A 21,936-nucleotide genomic window follows, 5' to 3' on the forward strand; every position below is an offset into this window, starting at 1 on the left:
TACTGTAAATATGTTCCATGCTGCGCCGGTTCAATTCATTTATATCACTTAAATATTAAACCCAATGAAACTGCCGTTCCAGACCAAGTAATGAGAATTGTTCTCAGAGCTGCCATCGCAAATACAACAAAAGCACCAACAGCATCTTCTCTTGGACCCACAAAAGGAAGTAAAAGCATTATTTGTTTGGATCTTCTGACTAAGTAACTAACTCTGACTATTTGACAGAATGACTTAAACAATTTTGAGACATTCTAAATAATTTTTACAACAAACCATTTCTCAAATTTAGTCATTTTATAACGTAAGCTTGGTAGAATATTTACGTGTTACAAACTTCTACAAAGAGCAATGAACATCTAGACACTCCACTGAGATATTGGTTAAGGGATAATCGTTGTCCAGGGCATAGGGAAAATTTTGTTCTGTAAAATACCCAGAGTTACTTACTTGAGATGATTGACCTCAAAGCCAGTGAGGTCCTTGTTTCAATATTCAGATCAGTTTCTATTAATATCTTTGGACCACAACTATAGCTTTAACCCAGACTAGTGTCTCTTTGTCCTGGTCAGAAGATCCAAACAAATAAGGCTTTTGCTATATTTGTACTAAAGCAAAACACTCAGACAGATGTCTTCAAATAATGTCAAGGAATCTTTTAAATTCACCTCAACGAGCACAATGGGCCTTGGTTTAATGTTTCTTCTTAAGAAGAGAACTTCCCTATGCTGCAGCATAAGATGCAGCCGTCACTCAATTCTGCATGGAGGTATCAGCCCAAATTCTTGTGCTCCGATCTCTGCACTAGAATTTGGATTCACGACTTTGACAAAGAATCCAGTGCGTCAACAACAGGACCATGGCTCAGGCTGTTGTGACCCATTTAATTGGTCATCTGTCTTTTTACACCATCTGGGATAGTGTTAAAATTGCAAGAGAGTGTGTTTATGTTTTCCAGACTCAATCTTGTTCTTTACTTTCTTCAATATACTGCCTATACCAAATGCATAAAATAGTGTATCAAATTATACAAGCTTAGCAACTTGCAGTAAAGACGTACTTCACAGTACTGGAAAAGGATACAGAATTAGTATGTAATTGGTTTTAAATAGAATAACATTTGGCAGGCAGTGAGTCACAGGTTGTAAGAATGAAGTGTGATGATCAAAAAGAGGTCTCTAATCATGTTACTATATCAGGCTTCATTTACACTGTGGCCTGGATGTGCAACTATTACTCAGACAGTTCAATTTGCAGCCTCCACAACTCTAGTCTGTTATTCTGTTGTCATCACAAATCAAGCCCTGACTGCCACGAGGGAGCTCTGTAATGTGTTTGTTTGTGCCTGATCATGTTCACACACACATATAAACAAGTTTCATGCCTAAAATATTCACTAATGTTTAATGCTTTGACAGAATGGCCAGAACATTCAAGGGAAGTATTCTGATTCAGTTTATAAACAACCTGGAAGGACTAACAAGGAACATTTTGTTAAACCCATCTCATACCTGTATGAAGGAGGACTCAAGGAATGGAACTGACTTCACTTAAGATTACAAAAGAGAAGGTGCTAGGAAAGCTAAATGGACTAAAGACAGATAAGTCTCCCGGACCGGATGAGGTGCATCCCCGGGTTCTGAAGGAGGTGGCTTTAGAGATTGCGGAAGCACTGGTGATAATTTTCCAGGAATCGATAGACACCGGCATGGTTCCGGAGGACCGGAGGGTCGCAAATGTAGTTCCGCTGTATAAGAAAGGTGCGAGGCAGCATAAAGGAAATTATAGACCTATTAGTCTGACGTCAGTGGTGGGAAAGTTATTAGAATCGATCCTCAAGGATGAGGTTATGGAATACCTAGAGGTGCAAGGCAAGATAGGTCCAAGCCAGCATGGTTTTGCGAAGGGAAGATTCTGCCTGACCAACCTATTGGAGTTTTTTGAGGAAATCTCAGGTAGGGTCGATAAGGGAGAAGCTGTAGATTTTGTGTATTTAGACTTTCAAAAGGCCTTCGACAAGGTGCCGCACAAGAGGCTGATTAATAAGATGAGAGCTCATGGAATTACAGGTAGGATATTGGAATGGGTGGAGCACTGGCTGGTAGGCAGAAAGCAAAGGGTGGGAATAAAAGGATCCTGTTCTAGTGGGCTACCGGTTACTAGTGGTGTTCCACAGGGGTCGGTGCTGGGACCGCTTCTTTTTACTTTGTACATTAACGATTTGGATGATGGAATAAATGGTTTTGTGGCTAAGTTTGCAGATGACACTAAGATAGCTGGAGTAGTAGGGAGCATTGAGGAGACAGGAAGGTTGCAGAGAGACCTAGATAGTTTAGGAGAATGGGCAAGGAAATGGCAGATGAGATTCAATGTTGAGAAATGTGCAGTTGTACACTTTGGAAACAGAAATAAATGGGCAATTATCTAGAAGGGGAGAAAATTCAAAGTACAGAAGTACAAAGGGACTTGGGGGTACTCGTGCAGGATACCCTAAAGGTTAACCACCAGGTTGGATCGGCAATCAGGAGAGCGAATGCTATGTTGGCATTCATTTCGAGAGGTATAGTGTATAAAAGTAGGGAGGTGTTGATGAGGCTCTACGGGGCACTAGTGAGGCCTAATTTGGAATACTGTGTGCAGTTTTGGGCCCCATATCTTAGGAAGGATGTGCTGATGTTGGAGGGGGTTCAGAGGAGATTTACGAGGATGATTCCCGTAATGAAAGGGCTTAAATACGATGAGCGTTTGTCGGCTCTTGGACTGTATTCACTGGCGTACGGAAGAATGAGAGGGGACCTCATAGAAACGTTTAGAATGTTGAAAGGACTGGACAGAGTAGATGTGGCCAAGCTGTTTCTCTTGGTGGGTGAGTCCAGGACCAGAGGGCATCATCTTAGAATTAGAGGGTACAGGTTTAAAACAGAGTTGAGGAGAAATTTCTTTAGCCAGAGGGTAGAGAATTTATGGAATTCTTTGCCATGTACAGCAGTGGAGGCCCGATCATTGGAGGCATTTAAGGAGGAGCTAGATAGTTATCTAATTAGTCAAGGTATCAAGGGATGTGGGGATAAGGCCAGAAACTGGGGCTAGAAAGGAACAGGTTTTTTTTTCCTTTAGCTCATGGAGCAGACTTTTCCCCCCAATTTCTCATTTCCCCTTTCTTTTCTTTGGAGCAGACTCGATGGGCCGAATGGCCTACTTCTGCTCCCTTGTCTCATGATCTTGTGATCAACAGGTATTAAAGTCACATGGGACAAGACCTTCTTCCGAAGTGGATCTAAACCATGCCATTTGGAAACATTTGCATTCTAACTGCAGTGTTTCAACTCACCACAAGATATTTAGCTGAATTTATTCCAGAATTTTATTTCAACTCTGATTTCAACTCTGAGGCAATGAGGCCAAAGGAGAATAAATTCAAGTTCTCAATCACTTTCCAAGACAGGGTCAGCCAGATCTATTCAGTGGGGAAGGCAGTGAGGATGATGTTATAGAGGGAGCAGGTACAAGAGGACCTGTGCTTGGATGGTTCTCAGAAATACAATACCTAGTGTGACTGTAGCATGAATTACCAAATTATAAAATCTTGCCATGATTAGTTCCTTTATGTTTCTCCCACAATGTACATGTTTTCTTTATCACAGGTAGGAGTAACTTATGCTGCTTTGACCACACACCCCATATCCCCCACTCTAACCCAAGTTCTGAAGTTCATTCAAATGATTAATTCTAGAAATGTTTGTGTGGAGCAACGTTACAATTACTACCAGGGACATTCCATTTGTGTCCCCCAAAAAGACCGCTCATTCATTAAAGACCGCTCATTCATTAAGAATTGATTTCTCTTTCCAAGTAACAATTGAAAATTCTAGACTTTACCCTCCCTGGCTTCCAGCAGACTTGAACCATAGAACAGTACAGCACAATACAGGCCCTTCAGCCCACCATGTTGTGCCGACCCTTAAACCACGCCAAAGACTATCTAACCCCTTCCTCCCTTATCCTCCTATTTTAAATTCTTCCATATGCTTATCTAACAATCTTTTGAATTTGACCAATGTACCTGCCTCCACCACTACCCCAGGCAGCGTATTCCATGCACCAACCACTCTGGGTGAAAAACCTCCCTCTGTTATGTCCCTTGAACTTCCCACCCATTACTTTAAAACCATGCCCTCTTGTATTGAACATTGGTGCCCTGGGGAAGAGGTGCTGGCCGTCTACTCTATTTCCTCTTAATATTTTGTATACCTCTATCACGTCTCCCCTCATCTTCTTCCTCTCTAAAGAGTAAAGCCCTAGCTCCCTTATTCTCTACTCATAATCCATACTCTCCAAACCAGGCAGCATCCTGGTAAATCTCCTCTGCACCCTTTCCAACACCTCCACATCCTTCCTATAATGAGGCGACCAGAACTGGACACAGTACTCTAAGTGTGGTCTAACCAGAGTTTTGTAGAGCTGCATCATTACCTCGCGGCTCTTAAATTCAATCCCACGATTTATGAAAGCTAACACCCCATAAGCTTTCTTAACTACCCTGTCCACATGTGAGGCAACTTTCAGGGATCTGTGGATATGAACCCCCAGATCCCTCTGCTCCTCCACACTGCCCAGAATCCTGCCATTAACCTTGTACTCCACCTTGGAGTTTGTCTTTCCAAAGTGTACCACCTCACAATTCTCTGGATTGAACTCCATCTGCCATTTCTCAGCCCAGCTCTGCATCCTATCAATATCCCTCTGCAGTCTTCGACAGCCCTCCACACTATCCACAACACCACCGACCTTTGTGTCATCTGCAAACTTGCTAACCCACCCTTCTACCCCCTCATCCAAGTCATTAATAAATATCACAAAAAGTAGAGGTCCCAGAACCGATCCTTGTGGGACACCACTAGTCACAGCCCTCCAATCTGAATGCACTCCCTCCACCACAACCCTCTGCTTCTACAGGCAAGCTAATTTTGAATCCACATGGCCAAGCCTCCCTGGATCCGATGCCCTCTGACCTTCTGAAGAAGCCTACCATGTGGAACCTTGTCAAACGCCTTACTAAAATCCATGTAGACCACATCTACTACACTACCCTCATCAATCTTCCTGGTCACCTCCTCAAAGAACCCTATCAGGCTTGTGAGACATGATCTTCCCTTCAAAAAGCCATGCTGGCTGTCCCTGATCTGTCCATGATTCTCTAAATGCCCATAGATCCTCTCTCTAAGAATCCTTTCCAACAGCCTGCCCACCAAAGACGTAAGGCTCAATGGTCTGTACTTCCCTGGACTATCCCTACTTCCTTTTTTTGAATAAGCGGACAACATTAGCCACCCTCCAATCCTCCGGTACCATTCCTGTGGCCAATGAGGATTCAAAGATCCTAGCCAACAATTCAGAAATCTCCTCCCTCGCCTCGCGAAGCAGCCTGGGGAATATTCCGTCAGGCGCCGGGGACTTATCTTTCCTAATATTTTCTAACAGCTCCAACACATCTTCTCTCTTGATATCTACATGCTCTAGAACATTAACCTTACCAACAGTGTCCTCAGTGTCATCAAGGCTCCTCTCCTTGGTGAATACTGAAGAGAAGTATTCATTGAGAACCTCACCCACTTCCACAGCTTCCAGGCACATCTTCCCACCTTTGTCTCTAATCGGTCCTACCTTTACTCTCGTTATCCTTCTGCTCTTCACATAAGTGAAAAAAGCCTTGGGATTTTTCTTAACCCTACTCGCCAAAGTCTTTTCATGTCACCTTCTTGCTCTCCTCAGCCCCTTCTTAAGTTCCTTCCTTACTACTCTATATTCCTCATGAACCCTATCTGATCCTTGCTGCCTACACCTTATCTATGCTGCCTTCTTCCTCTGTCGTTCCACCTCTCTTGTCACCCATGGTTCCTTCACCCTGCCATTCCTTCTCTGCCTCAGCGGGACAAATTTATCCCTAACATCCTGCAAGAGATCCCTGAACAATGACCACATCCCCATAGTACATTTCCCTTCAAAAATGTCATCCCAATTTACCCTCACAAGTTCTAGCCTTATAGCCTCAAAATTTGCCCTTCCCCAATTAAATATCTTCCTGTCCTCTCTGCTCCTATCCTTGTCCATGACAATGCTAAAGGTTATGGAGCGGTGGTCACTGTCCCCCAAATGCTGACCCACTGAGAGATCTGTCACCTGACCTAGTTCATTACCTAATACTAGATCTAATATGGCATTCCCTCTAGTCGGCCTGTCAACATACTGTGACAGGAATCCGTCTTGGACACACTTAACAAACTCTGCCCTGTCTAAACCTTTGGTACTAAGCAGGTGCCAATCAATATTTGGGGAGTTGAAGTCTCCCATGATAACAACCCTATTATTCTTGCACCTTTCCAAAATCTGCCTCCCAATCTGCTCCTCAGTATCCCTGCTGCTACCTGGAGGCCTATAGAATACTCCCAATAGAGTAACTGCTCCTTTCTTGTTCTTAACTTCCACCCATACTGACTCTAGAGAGGATCCTTCTACATTATCCACCCTTTCTGCAGCAGTAAAAGTATCCCTGACCAGTAACGCCACCCCTCCTCCTCTTCTCCCCCCTCCCCCATCCCTTTTAAAGCACTGAAATCCAGGAATATTCAATATCCATTCCTGCCCTGGTGACAGCTAAGTCTCTGCCAGAGCCACAGTATCATAGCCCCATGTACTTATCCAAGCTCTCAGTTCATCACCCTTATTCCTGATACTTCTTGCATTTAAGTTAATGCACTTTAGCCTATCCACCTTTCTACTTTTATACCCTATGCTCTGCTTCTCCTTCCTCAAAGCTTCACTACATGTTAGATCTGACTTTTCCCCACGCACTTCTTCCTCTGACCTACCCCTCTGGTTCCCATCCCCCTCACAAACTAGTTTAAACCCTCCAGAACCACACTAGCAAACCTACCTGCAAGGATATTGGTGCCCCTCAGGTTCAGGTGTAACCCGTCCACTCTGTACAGGTCCCACCTTCCCCAGGCGAGATCCCAATGATCCAAAAATCTAAAACCTTCCTTCCTGCACCAACTCGTCAGCCACGCATTCATCTGCCATCTCCTCCTATTCTTACCTTCACTATCACGTGGCACTGGCAGCAATCCTGAGATTGCTACCCTTGAGGTCCTGTTCTTCAGACTTCTGCCTAGCTCCCTAAACTCACTCCTCAGGACCTCATCCCTCTTCCTACCTATGTCGTTGGTACCAACATGTACCACAACTTCTGGCTGTTCTCCCTCCTGCTCAAGAATGCTGTGGACCCAATCAGAGACATCCTGGACCCTGGCACCTGGGAGGCAACCTACCATCCGGGATTCATGCTCACTGCCACAGAACCTCCTATCTGTTTCCCTGACTATCGAGTCCTGTATCACTACTGCCCTCCTCTTCTCCTCCCTTCCCTTCTGAGCAGCAGGACCAGTCCCAGTGCCAGAGAACTGGCTACTGCCGCTTGATCCCTGTAGGTCATCCCCCTCAACAGCATCTAAAGCGGAAAACCTGTTACTGAGGGGAACAGCCTCTGGGGTCCTCTGCACTGTCTGCCTGTTCCCTTTCTGTTTCTCTCCCCTGACAGTCACCCTTCTATTTGCCTCCTGGACCCTAGAAGTACCTTGGGGGGGGGGGGGTGGTGGTGACTGTCTCCCGATGCACAGCATCTACATAACTCTCTCCCTCGCTGATGCTTCGCAGTGTTTGAAGCTGCGAATCCAGCTCATCAATTCTGAGCCGAAGTTCATCCAGCCTCCAGCACTTACTGCAGAAGTGGTCACTGTGCACCCCAGCAGGGTCCACTAGCTCCCACATCAAGCAGCTGCAGCACATCACCATGTCCTCCATCTGAACTATTCTTTCCCTACCTAGTTTTATTCTACTTAAAATTTATAACAGGTAAACCTTACCTTTACTTACCAGCTACTCACCCACCCCGCCCCTTTACCGCCTAAGCCTGATCACTCTGCTCCCTCTCACTCCGCTGCCCGCTCCGACGCTGCCCGCTGGATATGGTGGTCTTCTTTTTAAATTGAATTCTGACAGATTTTAGTCCACAAAATCTTCCAATCCCCACTTCAATCCAGTTGGATCCCTGAAGACTTTTCAAGCTTTCCACCTCAGATCCCATAAATCCCCTTTCAAATCTTAACTAGGCTCCGGATTACTCCAGGTATTCCAGATCCAAGAATGTGTTACAGCATTTCTACCCTTCATTGTTATGCCACTCCAAATTTTTTTCAAATGGGGGGGATCCTTTGAGTAACGCTAGACTTTACGTCCCCAATCTGTTACTCCAGCAAGTGAGATTTGTGGAACTCTCCCAATGTATTAAATATTTCAGTAATATAAAACTGAGAATAAATCTGAGATCAATGATTTTTTTTCCCAGTAGTTAATGAAAATCAAAAGAACTGCTGGTGCTGGAAATCTAAAACAAAATACTAGAAACACTCAGCAGGTCAGACAATATCTGTATAAAGAGAAACAAAGTTAGCACATCAAGGGGAAGACATATCTGCTCCGATGCCTGGAAGTCAGTTGAAACTGTTAAGACAAAAGCTGTGATACAGATTGAAGTGGCTACATATAGGTCATGTTGTTCTAAATTATACCAGTAACGTCTCATTGGAATGGAATTTACAGCTGCTCTTTAAGTGCCTATAAAATTTGTCAAAGAAATGGTCACAATTTCTTGAACAATCATTTGTTATTTCCAAATGCAATGTAATTTATAAATCCATTAGAGTTGGCTGGTCCGCATAGCAAGAAAATATATTGTTATATACAGTGGTTGTGTTGGACCCAATTGGTAGAACCCTAACTGGCATAAAGAAATAGCCTGGAAGGGAAATCTTCAATCTAAAGTAGATTTACATTCATGATGGTTTTACCTTTATTTAAATTATAAATTGGCTGCAGATTGGATTTGTGGCTTGAGGGCTTGTTCTGTATTTGCCCTGACATCGTAACAAATTGGAACTGAACTTCAGGAACAACCAATAAATTACAAAGCTACAGTCACTTACTTAAAGCTAGTGTGTTTAAAGGAAAGTTTGATATAATGAACCAAAGTCTGGTTAAATCCTGGTTACTTCTGATAAATAATCACTCTGAACAACATATTTTGAGCATAAACATCTGGCTTCCAATAAGTGCTGGTCACTGTAATGCATTTACATCATTGTGGAAAGCTTAAACACAACTAATGTCTTTTTCTCATGTCATTGGCATTTATGTTGGGCCTAATTTTGCCTTAGTTGTCCACTCCATGAATATCTGATTTCAAGGTTTTTTTTTATTTCAGTGTGCAAATTTCATACAAGAGTCTCAATCAAGTTCCAAAAATTTACTTTGGGCAAAAAGCAAAAAACTGCAGATGCTAGAAATTTGAAATAAAAACAGAATACTGGAAATATCCAGCAAGTCTGCCAGCCTTTGTGGAGACAGAAAAATTGAGTTAAAGTAACAGGGTTAGGTTAGTGATCAATATCTATTACATCCAAGACTCCCACAACTACCTTGACTACACTTCCTTCCATTCAGCTCTTCCTTTCCATTCTCCTGATTTGTCTGACCACAACATTTTTATTCTGAAGATGAAATTTGCCACATCAATATATTTTATTATCCTAACAGTAGCTGCTCCTCACATCACGGCTCCCAATCACATCTGTCCTATTTCCTTCATTTCCGCTCTCAACCCTGCTCCTCAAACCCAGAGCAGGGGGTCCCATGGTCCTACGCTTCCATCCCACCAACCTCCATATTCAATGGATCATCCTCCATAATCACCATCAACTTCAGTGCTTAGTCACCACCGGTCACAGCTTCTCTCTTTTCCCCCTTCTAACTGAAGGGACTGATACCTCCCCAACTCCCTTGTTCACTACTCCACCACTAACATTCAACCTCCTTCTCTCACCATCTTTTCAGGCAATTGTGGGGGGTGCAATATCTGAACTTTCACCTCTTCTATTTTTGCCATTTAGGGTCTCAAACATTCCTTTGAGACGAAGCAACAAGTAACTTGTACTCCATCCAATCCAGTGCTCCCAAGGTGATCTCCTCTACATTGGGGAAACCAAACACAAATTTGCAAACACTTTGAAGAACACCTCCGTTCAGTCTGCAAGAGCAACCCCAAGCGTCCAGTTACTTGTCCCTTTAATTCTCTATCTCAATCCCATTCTAACCTCTTCCTTTGGCTTCATACTCTTTGAACAAAGCCCAACATAAGCTCAAGGAACACCAGCTCATCTTTCAACCAGGCACACTACAGCCCTTAGGGTTCAATGATTTCAGATAAGCAGCCATTTGAACTGGCTAATTCTGAGTAAAAGCTCATCAACACACAAGGTTAACTCAGTTTTTTTCACCCCACAGGTGCTGCTGATCTGCTGTGCACTTCCAGCATTCTTTTTCAATTCAGATTTCTAGCAACAGTAGTGTTCAGTACCTCACTGTTTTTTTTCCCCTCTCTCTTCAACCCTCATTCAGCTCCTTACTTTCCAAGTCCTCCAGACAGATGAGCTACGATTAACAAGCTTTCACCATTCCCTTTCTCTCTGCTGGTACCACCACAGTTTCCACGGTTCATTCTCTCTTGGTTCCTACACTATCGCAGACTTGCACATTTCTCCACCCCTCCCCATTCTCCGCGAGGTTAAAACATGCCTGTTTTCTAACTTTTCCCAGTTCTGATGAGAAGTCATCAACCTGAAACATAAAATGGTTTCACTCTTCACAGACGCTGCCTGACCTGCTGAAGCTACTTTAGGTGTTAGTTTCCCTTTGTTTCATATTGTTACAGGACACTGTGACTTACCCAGAAAGTATGAAAATAAGTTATGCTTACTGAATTGCAAACTGTATCAGTCTCTCCTTCAACCCCACCACCCTGCTCTGCACGGACTTTCCAAAAGCTGTTATTTCAAATGTATGTTTAATGTTTATGAAGTTTAAAATCATTTTTTTCTCATGTGTGCAGCCACAGTTCACCAGCTATGTTTCATATGTCCTTTTTACATAACACTCTCTCCTTTTTTAAAAATACCTGCAAAATCATCAATCTAAAAAAATGTACCTTTAATCTCTCCAAAGGTTTTTGTTTCTCCAAATTAAAAAAGATAAATCATTCTACTTTGTTAGATACAGATTATTTAAATAGTAACGGAATTAATCTTTTCCATGTTAGCAAGTCAAATGTGTTACTGAAGAGCAAGAATTCTTGGAAGAGATGTACTGAGATCACTATTGTAACAGCACCAACCTGAGAATCCGGCTCCAATGATGATGTTCCTGTGATCGGGGTGATGATCCAGAATGAAATCCAGGTCTGGAGTATTCTGTTAAATAAAGAGATGGGATTCACCCTGTGAAAAGCATGGCTTTTAATGCAATTTCTCCATTGCATTAATGATAAAGGAAGCAACTTTAGGATTGGTGTACTTGAGGGCCGAGGTGAACCAAAAAACATCTTGTCCTCCCCAGTGAGAGTCTTGGGAGACTTTACGGTATTGGCTTTCAATGAAATGGCTGACGTCAGACAACTTTCTGAACCCAGCAGGATACTCAAGCTGCCCATGGAAGTGAGATGCTGGGAAACAGGAGAAGCAAGCAACCTAGAGCAATTTAATTGCCACCTCCCCCATTTCTACCAGGCTGTGGGATTAAGGATCCATTCCCCACCTCGGATTACAAGTTCTATCAAATCCAAGGTTTACATTTTTTAGGGTTGCAGATGAAGCTAAAATTTCAAAACAACTTTTTTTGTTTAGAATCAAGTTTGTAATATCAAAGCTATTATTCTATTGCCTGTGGATTTTAAGGCCTTTTTGATTTCATTCATTCATGAAAAGCATAACAAATCATGTTATATTTAGACTTTATGAATGCGAACAGGGGCCAACTCAGAAATATGGATTATAATGATAGAGTAATCCATGACCAGAGGGAACATACCAAGCCCTAAGGTAGCTGGTTCAGATGGTGGTGGGACATTGGGGAAAGAGGGTACCTTCGGTTGCTTTGTGGGTTCCGGAGGAGAAATCCTGATTTTTTTTTATTTGCCCCACAAAGGAACGAAAAATATAGTAATAGATGCATATTTCAATGACACTCCTGATCCTGGCTCCTATTCCCAGCAGCTTGGAACTGGCAGGGAATCACAGTTTATTAATACCATCGGAGCCTCACCTCCACATAAAAGCGGGGCCCTTCTGCCTACCTGCTGAAAAGAGCAGGTTTAATGTTGGGACTCAGTTGAAGACAGTGGGATCAAAGAGCTAAGTGGGCCATAACATTTTAATTGCCCACCTGGTGCAGGGTGTTGGAGTTTTACCCTCTCCCCAGCCCATGCCACTTACATTTTGTTTAACCTTGCAGATAAAGCTGAAATTTTTAAACTACTTTTTAAAAAAATGCTTGATATTAAAGAGTTGAGGTATGAGGGGATTCATTTATTCATGGAAAGCACGTCAAATCGAGTTATCAATAACCATTGCGAACGCGAACAGTAGCCAGCTTTGAAATATGAACTATAAAGACTGTTTCTTAAGTGAAACAGTCAGCAAGTTGAGTTTCCAAATTAAGTGAGTGCAATGAAATCAGAGAGGGTGCTAATGATGAAAAGTGGATCCTCAGCATGACTTCCTGCATGTTTTTCTTAAAACTAATATATCATTGCTGTTTGTCTTGGAAATAAATTTTACTTGGTTCAAAATATAGCCTCAAGAAACAAAACATTGTGAGTCTATATGGATTAAATTTAAGTGAGCCATTACATTGAGGCTCTGCCTGCACTCTCAGGTGGACAGAAAAGATCCCATGGCAATGAAGAACTGGTAACCTACCCCTGGAGACCTGGCCGGTAGTTTTCCTTCAATCAGTCCCACTAAAACTGATTACTTGGTCATTATCTTATTGTTGTTTGTGGGGCCTTGCTGTGCACAAATTGCCTGCCATGTTTTCAACAGTGACTACACTGCAGAAATATTTCATTAGCAAAAAAGCACAGCGAGGTTGTGAAAGCCACAAAATAATTACAATTCTTTCTTCCTCAGAAGAAAATAGTACCTCCATGAATCATTATTATTCACAGAGGTTCTAAGCTTTCCCTGGTGCTCAAATTGAATAAATATTTCATTGTTTTACAATATCTTGCTTGTGGCAGTTGATATGCTGTAAAAAATGGAGTGGAGCCATTGAATCAATTCCAGGAAGCTTCACTGTGCTGCTATCTATGCTATGGTGATGGCATCAGTAAAAACAGTTGATGATGCTATTTTTTTAAAAATCAGATGAATGACAATAGTGTCAGGAAACATAGTTCAAAATATCTTTAGAACGCTAAGACTAAGTCACTATATTTTTACTCAGCCTACTTCCAATTCTTTCTCATTATATTTAAAAAGACAACAAGGATAATTAACAGAAATAATGCTAAAATTGTTTTATTAAACGGTCTTAGAAAATATTAAGATTAGCAGTTCAGCTGAATAATAAGGAAGGGATGGGAGATTTTAGCAGTGCTGTTGGAAATGTAATTATGGGAATCAGATTCTAATGGACATAACACTGCTCCATTGGTAACAGCAGATATTTATAGTGTAAATAATACGAGTACAGGGGAATAAGTTCAAGTCTGTGGCTCAAATAATTATGTTTTAGACAAATGTGTGAAGCATAAGGAGCAAACAGAATAAAATACAGGTACAAGTTCAACTTGGATGGTATGACAAGGTAGATATTATTGAGAACAAAGGCGCATTTAGTGATTAGTCAGGAGCCATATTTAGTTCATAGCTTAAAGGTGTTTGAACATTATTTTTAATTGAAGTGCATCATATAATGACTGCTATGCAGTGTTTGAAAGGGAGAAATACAAACAGCTTCAAAGATTTGAGATTTAGATAGGTTCATAGAGTTATACAGCACAGAAAAAAGGCATTTCGGCCCAACTCGTCCATGCCAACCAAGAATCCCATTTGCCTGAATTTGGCCTGTGTCACTCTAAGCTTTTCCTTTGATTTGGAGGAAGGAACTGATGGCATTGTAGCCAGGTTTGCAGACGATACCAAGATAGGTGGAAGGATAGGTAGTGTCGCAGAGCCGGGGAGTCTGCAGAAGGACTTGGACAGGTTGAGAGAATGGTCAAAGAAGTGGCAGATGGAATACAGTACAGGGAAGTGTGGGGTTATGCACTTTGGGATGAAGAATGAAGGGGTAGACTATTTTCTAAATGGGGAGAAAATTCAGAAACCAGAGGTGCAAAGGAACTTGGGAGCCCTAGTTCACGATTGCCTCAAGGTTAACTTGCAGGTTGAGTCTGTAGTTAAGAAGGTAAATGCAATATTAGCATTCATTTCGAGAGGACTAGAATATAAAAGCAAGGATTTATAAGGCATTGGTCAGACCACATTTGGAGTATTGAGAGCAATTTTGGCCCCCATATCTAAAGAAGGATATGCTGGCCCTGGAGAGGGTCCAGAGGAGGTAAACAAGAATGATCCCAGGAATGAAAAATTTAAACATATGAGGAGCGTTTGATGTCTCTGGGCCTGTACTTGATGAAGTTCAGAAGGATGACGGGGGGGATCTCACTGAAACTTATCAGATATTGAAAGGCCTGGATAGAGTGGATGTGGAGAGGACGTTTCCATTAGTAGGAGAGTCTGGGACCAGAGGGCGGATGTCCCAGAATAAAGGGACATCCCTTTAAAACTGAGATGAGGAGGAATTTCTTCAGCCAGAGGGTGATGTATCTGTGGAACTAGTTACCACAGAGGGCTGTGGGAGGCCAAGTCCTTGGGTGTATTTAAGGCAGAGATTGAGTGGTTCTTGATTGGTAAGGGAGTTATAGGAAGAAGAGGGGAGAATGGGGTTGAAAAAAAAAATCAGCCATGATTGAATGGTGGAACAGACTCAATGGGCCGAATGGCCTAATTCTGCTCCTATATTTTTAAATGTTGTAATTGTACCTGCCTCTACCACTTCCTCTGGCAGCTCGTTACATAAACCCATCACCCTCTGTGTGGAAAAACTTGCCCCTCAGATCCCTTTTAAATCTTTCCCCCCTCCCCTTAAACCTATGGCCTCTAGTTTTAGACTCCCCTTCCCTGGGAAAATGCCTGTGACTATCTATGATATCTATGTACCTCATAATTTTATAAATTTCTATCCAGTCACCCCTCAGCCTCCTTTGCTCCAGGGAAAGCAGTCCCCGTCCCTCCAATCTCTCCTTACAACTCAAACCCTCCAGTTCCAGCAACATCCCTGTGAATCTTTCCTGCACCCTCTCTAGCTTAATCACATCCTTCCAACCTTCCTATAGCGTGGCAACCAGAACTCCATAATATACTCCAGGAGCGGCTTTCAGAGAACTATGTACTTGTACCCCAAGGTCTCACTAATCGATAACACGATGTATTTCCTTACCTTGTTTAACTTCCCAACATGCATCACTTCACACGTGTCTGCATTAAATTCCATCAGCCATTCTCTTGTGCACTTTCTCAGTTGATATAGATCCTGCTGTAATCTTAGACAACCTTGTTCACTGTCCACTATACCACCAACTTTGTTGTCATCTACAAACTTACTAATCATGCCACCTACAGTCTCTTCCAAATCATTAATACATCGGTGACAAGCAATAAAGGACCCAGCACCAATCCCTGCGGCACACCACTGGTTACAGGTCTCCATTCTGAAAAGCAACCCTCCACTACCACGTTCTGCCTCCTATCATCAAGCCAATTATGTATCGAATTCGCTATTTCACCTTGGATCCCAAGTATTCTGATCTTCTGGACCAGACACTGACTTCAATGGAATGAGGCAGATTGTCTACTATAAACTAAGACATCTCCTCATGAGTAAAAAAAGAGTAGATGTTCAAAAAGAAAGTACTGTGATATTTCTTCCTCTGGCTGAAAGAGGTAAAGAACCAGATTAAAACTAAAATAAAGCCTACAAAAATTCAAAAACTGGGGCAGATTCTGGAGATAACAATAAGTGAAAAAAGCTGCAAAAGGGATCTGTTGAAACAAATACAATGGCCGTCAGAAAAAAACATAACTACATCTTCATAATTGTATTAGAAAAAGTTATGGTAGTCGGAAGCAACAATGCCCTCTTCAAAAGTGCTTGCACTGCAAGTGAAAAAGTGTGGAAATCATGGATGTACTGAATAATTACCATGCACCAATATTTTCCTTGAAGGATCTTAAAGGAATTAGTTGAGAGTTCAGCCTAGCTATTATTTCCCAGTTTGCTTGATTCAGGAATAGTTTCTTCATTTTTGAAAACCATCCACTTTCTAAGGAAGATACATAAGCAAGAAGTTATGGATCAGTTAACCGAAAGCTGCCAAGGGTGCCAATGGCACAACGGTAGACGGCACTATAAGCATTGTAGATGAAAGCATTCAATTATGAAGATATTGATAAATTAATTCAATGTACAAAACTATGGCAACTGAATTTCAATGTGGGCAAGTATAAACCAATCCATTTTTGATCCAAGAAGCACAGAAAAGTGCACCTTCTAAACTAGAAAGGTGCTGGAAACAGCAAGGGTCAAAAGAGACATTGGGATCCATATACGTGAGTAAAAGTACAGAAAATTATCTGAAACACATTAGAAATCAGTTACTCACTACAGACTTGGTTTTCTATATGCTTTGGGTGGAAAAATGGGTGGGAGACCAGTATGTTGATAATCAAAGGGACCCACCTTAGGGATGATATATTGACCTTGAGGAAGAGAAGATTTACCAGAATGATACCTGGATTCTAAGAGTTAAATTATGAGGAGGCATTACACAAACCAAGACCCTCTTCTCAGCAATTTATAAGGCTAAATGGTACTTTGATCACATGTTTTCATGACATTAAGGACAAAGGTGATGTAGAAGGGAGTAACTCTCTAGTGATTGGAAAGTCTAGGATGAGGAGCCATGATCTAAAAATTAGACCCAGGCCTTTCAGGGGTGAGCATGAAACATGCAGATTGATAGAAGTTTGGAACTCCTGCAAAAGGCAGGTGATGCTTTGCGACTTGTTAATTCTCTCAACTTTAGATTTATAATTCTAATCAGGTTGGGAATATGAAGGTCGCCTATGATCTGGCTGAATGGAGGATAGGCTCAGGGGCAAAATGGACAACTGCTATTCCTCCACTATGCTACTGGAAAGAAGCAATAGAATTTTTTTCAACATCTTTGTGGACTAATGTAGATGAAAGTAACTATATTTGCATTATTAATTGCACTTTTAATGCTGCATCTTCAAAAGAAAAGATTGCATTACTTTTGCAGAAGTAATAAGGCAGAAAGTAGTTCAGAACTTGAAGTCAGCAGTATTCCAAACACCCAACATTTCATGTGCTCATTTTAGTCAGAGATGGAATTTAAAGCCCTTTGATCAAGTCTTCAAACTAGTCCAAAACACCGGAAACTGGTTTTAGAGAGTAATTTTGAAAAGGCATTAATATTTATAGGGGATTATTCTTTCTTTTGCAATTCAAAGATATGTAGATCCTCAAAATCTAAAAGAGGCAAAGATGTCTACTCGGGTTTTTAGAAGTAATTCTGGCAACTTATAGTTAAAGAAACTGATACTTTACTGTGTACATGCAGTATTCAATAACAGCAGGCTTGGGATCCAAACCAGGAAACTCTTTGGACAAAAAGTCACTCAAAAGGTTTACATCCTGAGAAGGCAGTCGAAAAGCGATATCACGTTCATCTGGATCAGAGTCATTTCCATTATGGTAGCACACCTAAAAAAGGAGAAATTTTGCATTCAAGGTCAGATGTAATATTTTGTTAACTTTTGATAGGAATGTTTATTTTGGAATATATATATATTCCACAGAGTCTTCATTTTCTCTTTCAAACCAAACCACAATGATGCTGCTTTTTGGACTAATCTTTGCTGTATGTCACATGTACTGTAAATAAGGTAGTGCTAATAGCTATACCAACTGAATTCCCTCTGGCCTCTTCAAGCTAACAGATGGCAGCAACCTTTATCCCATGAATGATTGCTGCATTCGTACATCGGGCCCAGGAATGAAATGATGGCATTCTCGTTCTCTGTGCAACCCTGTTTAGTGTCAGAAATGATACCTTACAAGACCACAGCTCCACATCAAAAGAATCACATGCATGTGTGTAATTGTGAAGAAAACACACAAGATCCAATTACAACCCTCCACCCAACACAAACTGATAGAAAAAACTATCCACAACCAGACTTTTAACTTGTTAAACTAATATCACTTAGTGGTTCTTTTGACAGATGGCTACACAATGAGCCAGCTCAGCAGTCAGGTTTCAGCAAGGTGAGACATTTCATCCAACAACCAGGCTGTAAAAGGACTTCTCGATCACCGTCGATGTGGAGAGACCAGCTCATTACCGCAGATGTACAAAATGAATAAGGCTCAGACTGCTCTAACTGAAATTCTCTTTATTTTTTAAATATCTATGCTGGATAAGGCAATTTTTCCCCAAATCAGAAATTTACTGGGAATGTATTTGACCGTAGTGAAGGAGGAACCGCTTTATACTTAAGTAAAATATTTGAACATTCTTCTGCCATAGAGAAATGGTTACTGCAATTAATTCCAGCATCAAGGCCAAGCGTTCAACTTGATCTTGATTACTGGAGTAACATGATGTAATGTGAGGTAATCAAACCTACAGAGGAGCCATTAACCCTCACATACGAGAGGTTTCAAGCATTCACAGAACTTATTTTGAAGCAATGATTTTATCATCCTCATGAAACAGGTTTAGACTTCCTTTCACCTTTGTCAAGTCACTTCCATTTATTTTTAGCCCATCGATTATGGTAAAACTTTTTTTTACATATATGCTATATATGTGTGTATTGAAATGGTTTATAAAGAATGAACGCCCTGACATGCTTCCTGCAGTCAAGGTGGTATTTTATTACATGTTTCCTTACAGATATTACACACAGCAAATCTTCTCCAACAGGCCTTAATTCCAACCTCAGAGAAAAGGGTAGTACACTGACACTTTTATATCCCACACCAATTACATTTATTGCCTTTCTGAGTAAAACAGTCAATTTAGTATCTCACTGTGGAAAAGAAATCGGTGCTCTGGACCTACACCAACAATGCAATGAGTTGAGGCTTCCCACCTCATTTTCATTCAGGATCCCTACAGCCGGCAGAATGAAAAACTTTATCTTAATCATCAGGATTGGATTTAAATATTAATCTCAGAATGAAGAGTGCGCAAAACCACTGCCTTTAACTCTCTAATGTCCGCTATTTTCAATGTCAATTCACATACACCCTGAAACGCTATAAGCACTCTTGCACACCATGCTCACACGTATATCTGATTTCCTGTGGTGCTGCATACAGAAATCCTACCCAGGAGCTGATATTATTTTGTTTAACAGAGAACAATTGAGATCCTATTTTCAATAATAATTTTTTCTGATTATTGTAATATTAATTTTCAAGCATTTATGGTTAGATTACAAAATCTATAGCAATTTGCAAACAGAGGAAAGCTGGCTGGTGTGCCAGCATTTCCCAGCAAGGGTATTAGTCCTTGTAAGACTAAGCCTCTACAGCACCACTCTAGCAACAGATGCAGTCAAAGCATCACCAGGGCCTGCTATTTCCATTGTAATTGTGGGCAAAAGAACTTATTATAGGAAAGCTATACTGGCAGCAAAATGTAATAAGAAATAGTTTCGTAGACAACCTAAGATTTTAATTCATTTTAGATTTTTCTTTCTTTCTTTACATGAAATCCATCATAAGAAAATTAGGTGTTAGTAATATAAAGCTTAATTTTTTTATTGTGCATGTGCATGTGTGCGTGTGTGTGTATATATGTAATTAGTGAATGTCTAGAGAGACCTTATGTATGAAGAATCAACATACGGTTTTCCAAAAATTTCTTATTTAACTGTACAGGCCACTGATACCTCTATTCTTCAATATCTACACTATTATATTTAAAGAAAACTTCAAACACTTTCTTTAAAAATAAAGGAAAAGTCAGGAGCATAAACAGAACATTTGATAGCAAGAGATGATGGAATTATCCTTCCAACTCCAGATGGTTATACAAAAATCTCTCACCCAAAGGAAAGTGTATAACTGTGGGAAATTAGTGGGCAAGAACCTTGGATTATTCCATCTCATGTTATGACAATTAAAGAACAATTTGCAATTCACAGGCAACGAGTGGTCTGTTAAATCTCACCTAGCAGATTTAGCCAAGACAAACTTTTCACCTCCGTCTTTAGTGGTCCAGGCCATGATGTTAACAATAAAGATATAATGGCACAGCATGGGCTAGGTAGCTGGTTAGGAAATGATCGTGTGCTCATATTGTGCAAAAATGGGAGTAAAGTGTAGGATGTGCAAACATCAGAATTGTGTGCGTTCCGAAGTGTAGGCTTAGTCAGTTGAATCACAGCTGAAGGAGGCATTGAGCTAGTCAGTCATCTCAAAGTATGTTCTGCCCAATCTATCTGAAGATAGTGCTCTGTCTGATCTATCAGGTAAGTTAGGTATTTGCAAATAGCAGAATAGCTTAAGTGATTTGTAACACGGGTGAGCGTATTCATATTATTTGTAGGTGGTAATAACACCCAATCCGAATAAAGTTATTTGGTGGTGGGATCTTCGTCATCTGTCCTGTTATAAATTGCAAAGTCAAACTTATATAAAAAAGAGACAATAGATTAGGAAAAAGTCTCTTTTTACAAGACATGAACTATTGCTCTCAGACTCATGAGAAACCAATAAAACAGCTTAAGTCTTGGAGCAAGTGCTACACCTGTCGAGGTCAAGTACACATTCATCTGTTCTCCATTAAAAATACAGACCCAAGTAGTAGTTACATCTCCACGTTCATAAATCCATTTAGATTTGTATGTGACGAAGGCTATGTATCCATACCTGTTTCTACTCCTTGTAGATATACCATTTTTATTAACACATCTTTACAGAGGATTTATCACTCATTTCAGATCTAATGTCTTAGTTGTAATTTAAATAGATTTTGCAGCAAAATAAAGAACAATCGCCATGTACTAACCTTCATAAGTCCTGGATATTCATTAGAAGGAAGTCCATAGAAATGATGTTGAAATGCACTGCTGAACATCCGAAGAAAACAGGGAAACCCCTTGGAAATTCCATACGTTCCTGGGACTTTTTCCTTCCAGTAACAAACAATAATCCTCAGGGTCTAGCAAGATTTTAAACAGGATAAAATCAGATGATAAATTCTCCTATGAAACACATGATTTTGCAGCACAACAATGTATTCATGGGCAACATTTCACAAGTGATCAAACAAGAATGCAGGATAATATAGAAGCCAGAGAGTAATAAGGGTCCTTCAGACAAGTCAAAAGCATTCTATAATGTGACAGCACTGCCAGATTTGTTACACAATATATTGAAAAGCTCAATTACAAGCAACGCTGGTGAGTAATCTATGAAGCATTGAAATTTACCTGGTTGGAATGGCTAAACTGAAACAAAATCTCTGAAAATTACTGTGCTTTGAGTAAAGTGAAATACTACGAGGTGTCACTGAAATGAAACCAAGATGAATGGTTACAACCAGATGGTGTCTTGTTCTTCTGCAAATGCAGTATCCCTGCCTTAAAGGCTAGTGCCCATAGATCCCCACTGGTACTGCTGCAACTTTTCTGTCAAGGAGAAGGGTGAAACATTCCATGCTCAAGCTTTTTTTTTAAAAAACAGTAATTGCAGTTCAAGCTCTGGCTGGTTATTTGTAGATACACTTCTCATGGTCTCAACATACGACAAGGACTGGTGGTCAGTGGCTCAGAAGCTCCATCCCATCTTGTCTTCCATTTTTGGACTGTGGCAAGTCGGAAAATTAAG

General features: G+C 40.9%; 1 protein-coding gene across 2 annotated transcripts in view; it reads right to left on the bottom strand.

Annotated features, from left to right (window-relative positions):
- Positions 1-21,936, bottom strand: part of pipox (pipecolic acid oxidase) — a 56,818-nt gene that overhangs the window by 1,927 nt on the left and 32,955 nt on the right. For both annotated transcript variants that reach the window (XM_052035560.1, XM_052035559.1), the window contains exons 5-7: positions 21,116-21,268; positions 17,641-17,796; positions 11,285-11,360 (exon numbers count right to left, since the gene is read on the bottom strand). In XM_052035560.1, coding sequence (XP_051891520.1) covers positions 11,285-11,360; positions 17,641-17,796; positions 21,116-21,268 — 385 coding nt within the window. The remainder of the gene's footprint in view (positions 1-11,284; positions 11,361-17,640; positions 17,797-21,115; positions 21,269-21,936) is intronic.

Source organism: Pristis pectinata, chromosome 21 (assembly GCF_009764475.1).
Source record: "Pristis pectinata isolate sPriPec2 chromosome 21, sPriPec2.1.pri, whole genome shotgun sequence".
In the NCBI taxonomy this organism is placed as follows: domain Eukaryota; kingdom Metazoa; phylum Chordata; class Chondrichthyes; order Rhinopristiformes; family Pristidae; genus Pristis; species Pristis pectinata.